Genomic DNA, 4,739 nt, shown 5'->3' with positions numbered 1-4,739 from the left:
ATCTCTCTGCCTAGGAGGATTAATAACTGGCCCTCACTAGCCAACTGCTGCGAAGTGCTGCCTGCTTCTCTTTTCCTCCTCAGTACCACAGAGTTCACACCCACTCATCCTCAGTTCTCTGCATTAGTATAAACACTGGTGCTGAAGAAGCGCAGGGTCCCAGTTCCCACAGTCTCTCTGGAAATCAGTACTCAGTAAGCATTGGCAGACAGACACCCACCACCGAGACATGTTTGGTTATTTAGCACCCAGAGAACAAGCAACACTGCCATGGGAAATGTAAGCCGAATGACATTATTGCAGACCTCTTGAACGTAGGTTCCCTGGGGTCCCTGGGTAGAGCTGGTGCTGCCTGACCAGCCGCTTCTGCTGAATTGGCATTTAACTTTTGGCCAGGGCCCAGGAGTTGAGGCTGACCCATTTCCCCTGCTTTTCCAGGACACAGGGAATTTGGTTATACCCCCAATAAAGCCAGGGACTAACACACTTAGCTCGTAGAAGATGCATTAGAATTGGGGTGCTTTTATTTAAGCTAAGGAAAGGTTGTTGACAGCTTTAGCATTTTACCCACACTTTTAAAAAAATTAACATTTTTCTTCCCCATCATACCCCTCCCCTCCCCCCTTTTTGTCTTTAAATAGAAATGACTTGGTCAATGCTTATAAGAATCTATAGGTTCAGGGTCTTATTCAATTTAACCCTTTGGGGACATGGAATTAAAAATTCAACAATATTTATTAAAATACAAAAATACACTTTTCTCACATTACAATCAGTGTTCTTTTGTTGGCAGTCGCCTCCCCCACCCATACCACCCCATTTCGAATCTGAACCCCTTTATTTCCTTTTAAAGCTAAAGTAATAACTGAAAGAAGTTACATCCGTTAAATAGACCAGAACAACAGAGATCTCTGCCTTCCCCACCCACACCCACCTCTGCTCTTCCATCTCCTGCTGAGGTGGCCTAGGAGAGGGCAGCTTCCCTCAGTGTTCCCCATTCAGGACTCCATGCAGAGCCCACTCATGTGCATGTGTGCCACTTGTAACTATGGATCTCACATCCTTCTTAGGAACCATCCTGGTGGGGAAGGGCTTCGTGACTTTAAATGTGCCCATACTCTTTTCGTCTCTACTCGTGTTCTGCCCCCACCCCATCACCACAACCAGTTGACATCGGCTGTAATAATCCCTAATGAATCAGCATTTAGAATAGTCACCAAGTCACAAGCAGGAAAAAGCTTCCACTCCCCCAAGCTCCCCACTCCCAGCCTCTCCTCCCTCTCCACCTTAAAACAAACAAAACCTTTTTTAAACAAAATCATAAAATGCCATCATTGTCTACAATCATTTGTCAGATTCCAGGAACAACAGGTGGACATGGCACAATGCTCATCTATGGCCTCCTGTGAATACATTCTCTCTGCTCTGCCCTTCCTTCCCACCCTCCCTGCTGCCTCACCCCCTTCAGGGGCCTTCTCCTCCCCCTCATGGGAAACCCTGAATAGACACATGCCTTGCAGAGTGGGTTAAGCCCAACTGCAGGAATCTGGTGCAGCGTGAAAGCATTAGGCTGAGCTACGCCAGCTCCCATCCTTCTCTGCTCCTTCCTGAAGCACTCTGTCAGACAAGGCACATGCGTGTCCCGGTGCGCAAGCCCAGGAGACTTGTGCACATGGACAAAGACTCAGCCCCTTTAAGGGTTCGTTTGAATTTTGGTGGTTTTTCTGTTTAGAATACATTTATACATCTATCTTCCCCTTGGTCTCTGAAGAAAAAATTATTGCCTCTAAGGTTTTGGCACAGTACAAATTCGTGGTGCTTTTTTTTAAATATTTTTTTAAAATAAGATAAATCTGCAAAGACAGCTCTCAGCTTAAGAAAGATGTCTATAGAAATGGATATTCCTATATCCTATGAAGCATCTTCTAAAAAATGACAAATTTGTTCTATCCCTCCTACCCTCTCAGCAGCCCGCACTCTGCCTCTTTAGGGATGTTTGTAGTTTTAGTTTGCTTAATCTCAGCAGTTTCAACCTTATACTAGAAATCCCTTCTGTAGCAAAGCAAGTTGACTTGTGGACTGTTCCCCACAACATTCCCAAGATTCCCCCCTCCCCCTTTAAATAGAACTTACAAGTTAGAAAATAGTTTTGCTTTGATTTTGTTTTTAAATTTTAATATAATCTGTTACCAGCCCATAGATTTAATATATAAGCATATACAAGAAAAAGTCTCTCCCCACTCTGTACAAAAGTTGCTGTCTTTTTTTTTTGTGCATTCTATTGCATTTTATAAGTTTTGGGGGGGAAGGGAGTCATATTTGAGTTTCCTGTACCTTGTCCTTGGTGTGGGTCTGAATTATATAAGGTTCAGAGATAGTGGTGACTGTGGGGTGCAGAGAGTTCCCCAGGCTGTTTTCTGTCCAGTGGGCCCCATGTGCTGGTTTGTAGGTGTTGTAGTTAATATGGTCATGAATTGTGGGCAGCACTACTGCCCCCTCACCTGATACACCGGCTGGAGCCGCGGTTGCTGCTGCAGATGCTGCCGCTGGGATGTCTTCATCCACCTGGATGATCTCAACTGTCCGGGCGGCTGTCACTGTACTCCGCTGCTGGTGCCGCTTACGAAGTTTATAGAAAACAATCAACATGGCAGCAGCTAGCAGCGTCACTGCCACGAAGCAGCCAATGATGATCTTGGTGGTCTTCATGACTTCGTCCAGGCTGGTCTGCATCTTGTCAGTGGTGTCTGTCGCGGGTACTGCCACCTGCTTGGGCACACGGGTGGTCTGAATGAGCACCGTGGTGGAGGTGGTATATGCCGGCTGGTAACCAGTGGACGTGGTAGGAACAGGCTTGAACTTTGGCGTTGTGTCCTCAGGTGAGATCTCCGTGGTCTCCACTGTCACGGTGGTGAAAAAGCTGTAGTTGGAGGTGTTGAGCTCGGCCGTACTCACGTTAAGGTAGGCCGAGGCATTGGAATTGCCTGCCACATTGGTCACCATGCATGTGTACACCCCAGTGTCCGAGAGCAACACATGGGAAAAGTTCAAGGTGCCATCGTTGAGTACAGATATCCGGGGGTGGCGGGAGGCGTGGCTGAGCACTGTCCCATTGGGCAGCAACCACTTCACGGAGGACATGGGGGGAGTCCGACACTTAAGTTCCGCCATCCGACCCTCAGAAATATTGAGGTCTCGAGGTGCATCCATGATGAAGGGGGCCGAGCACTGGAAGGAAGCCTGGTCCACCTCCACCAGGTAGCGGCCTCGCATGTGCATGGGCGCGTGACAGCGGCCACAGCAGGTGGAATTGGTGGGTATGTACTCCCGAAGCCACCAGGCCAGCCACAGAATGTCACAATCGCAGTTCCAAGGGTTGTGGTGTAAGTGCAGCTCCACCAGGTACCTCAGGGGGGTGAAGAGGTCATGGGGCAAAGAAGAGAGGTTGTTGTGGGCCAAGTTGAGCTCCACAAGTGAGGCCAGCCCGTCAAAAGCATTCCGCTCAATCAGGCTGACCTGTGAGTTCATGACCCACAGCTTCTTGAGGGAGCTCAGGCCATGGAAGGAGCCAGGCCTGATCTCGGGGAAGTGGTTCCCTGACATCTCCAGCTCTTCCAGCCCCACCAGCGGGGTGAGGTTGGGCATGTCTTTAATGTTGCACATCCCTAAGTTCAGGTACTTGAGGTTGAACAGCCCCTCAAAAGCCCCCTCGGAGATGTACTCCAGCTTCTTGAGCTCCCCCAGGTCCAGGCGCATGAGGGAGGGCACCCGGTTGAAGGCGTAAGAGGGGATGCTTTCGATGGGGTTGTTGCGAAGCCAGAGCTCCCGCAGCTTGGACAGATACTCGAAGGCCCCGCTGGGGATGACTGTCAGCCAGTTGTCAAACAGCTCCAGGGTGTTGAGGCTGGCCAGGCCGTTGAAGGCCCCCACCTCGATCTGCCGGATGGAGTTCCTGCCCAGCTGCAGGACCTCCAGGTGGTGGAGGTGGCGGAAGGTGTCCGCCTGGATCATCTGGATGTTGTTTTCCATGAGGTTGAGGTACCTGGTGTTGGAGGGGATACCCTGCGGGACCTCGGAGAGGCCCCGGCGGGTGCACACCACCTTGCTGAACTGGTTACTGCACGAGCAGACGGAGGGGCAGTTCTGGGGCCCGGCTGAGGCGGCAGCAGCGATGGCTGCACACAGAATCCACACTTGGACCGTGAGGTAGACGACCGGGAGCAGGACGGCATTCCAGGTGTGGTGGTGCACAGTTACCTGCCACAAGAGCTTCATGGTGTGGCACGTTCATAATTCACCATCGCCTGGGATTTTGGCTCGGAAAGGAGAACCAGCCCTACCCCGGCTTAAGCGAGCTAAGAGCTCCTCTTTCCATCTGGAGAAGGAGGAGGGGAGGGGGCGATTAGACACGGAGCAGATCGGCCGAAAAAAGCCTGCCAGACTAAAACGCGGCCCCTCGCCGACCAGTCCCCCCAAGGCAAGCCCTCCGAGAGCTGCGACTTTCTCTGCCTCACCGCAACCGTCCCCACCCAGTTCGCCGTCACCTACCTCGGAAGGAAGGCAGGAAAGAACTGGCGTGGTGTCCTTAAGCTTTCTCCACGGGAGCCGGGCACCTCGTTCCCATTCCGGCTTCTTAGTTTTAATTAACAAAAGGGGGAAGTCGTGGGGGTGGGGAGGGCAGAGGGGAGGGGAGGGGAGGGGACGGGAGGGGTGGGGGAGACAAAATGGCTTCTAGTAAA

At 51.2% G+C, this 4,739-nt stretch overlaps 1 protein-coding gene across 1 annotated transcript; it reads right to left on the bottom strand.

Annotated features, from left to right (window-relative positions):
- Positions 1–502: 502 nt before the first annotated feature.
- Positions 503–4,708, bottom strand: LRRC4 (leucine rich repeat containing 4). Its single transcript, XM_008052971.1, has 2 exons — positions 4,549–4,708; positions 503–4,375 (listed from the first exon to the last, which is right to left on the bottom strand). The coding sequence occupies exon 2, from the start codon at positions 4,273–4,275 to the stop codon at positions 2,314–2,316; it is 1,962 nt and encodes a 653-aa protein (XP_008051162.1). The 5' UTR covers positions 4,276–4,375; positions 4,549–4,708; the 3' UTR covers positions 503–2,313.
- Between the last annotated feature and the right edge of the window lie 31 nt (positions 4,709–4,739).

Source organism: Carlito syrichta, unplaced genomic scaffold (assembly GCF_000164805.1).
Source record: "Carlito syrichta isolate Samal-C Ts95f unplaced genomic scaffold, Tarsius_syrichta-2.0.1 Scaffold72620, whole genome shotgun sequence".
NCBI classification, from domain to species: Eukaryota; Metazoa; Chordata; class Mammalia; order Primates; family Tarsiidae; genus Carlito; species Carlito syrichta.
Note: the sequence above shows the minus strand (reverse complement) of the source record. Positions and strands in the feature narration are given on the sequence as shown.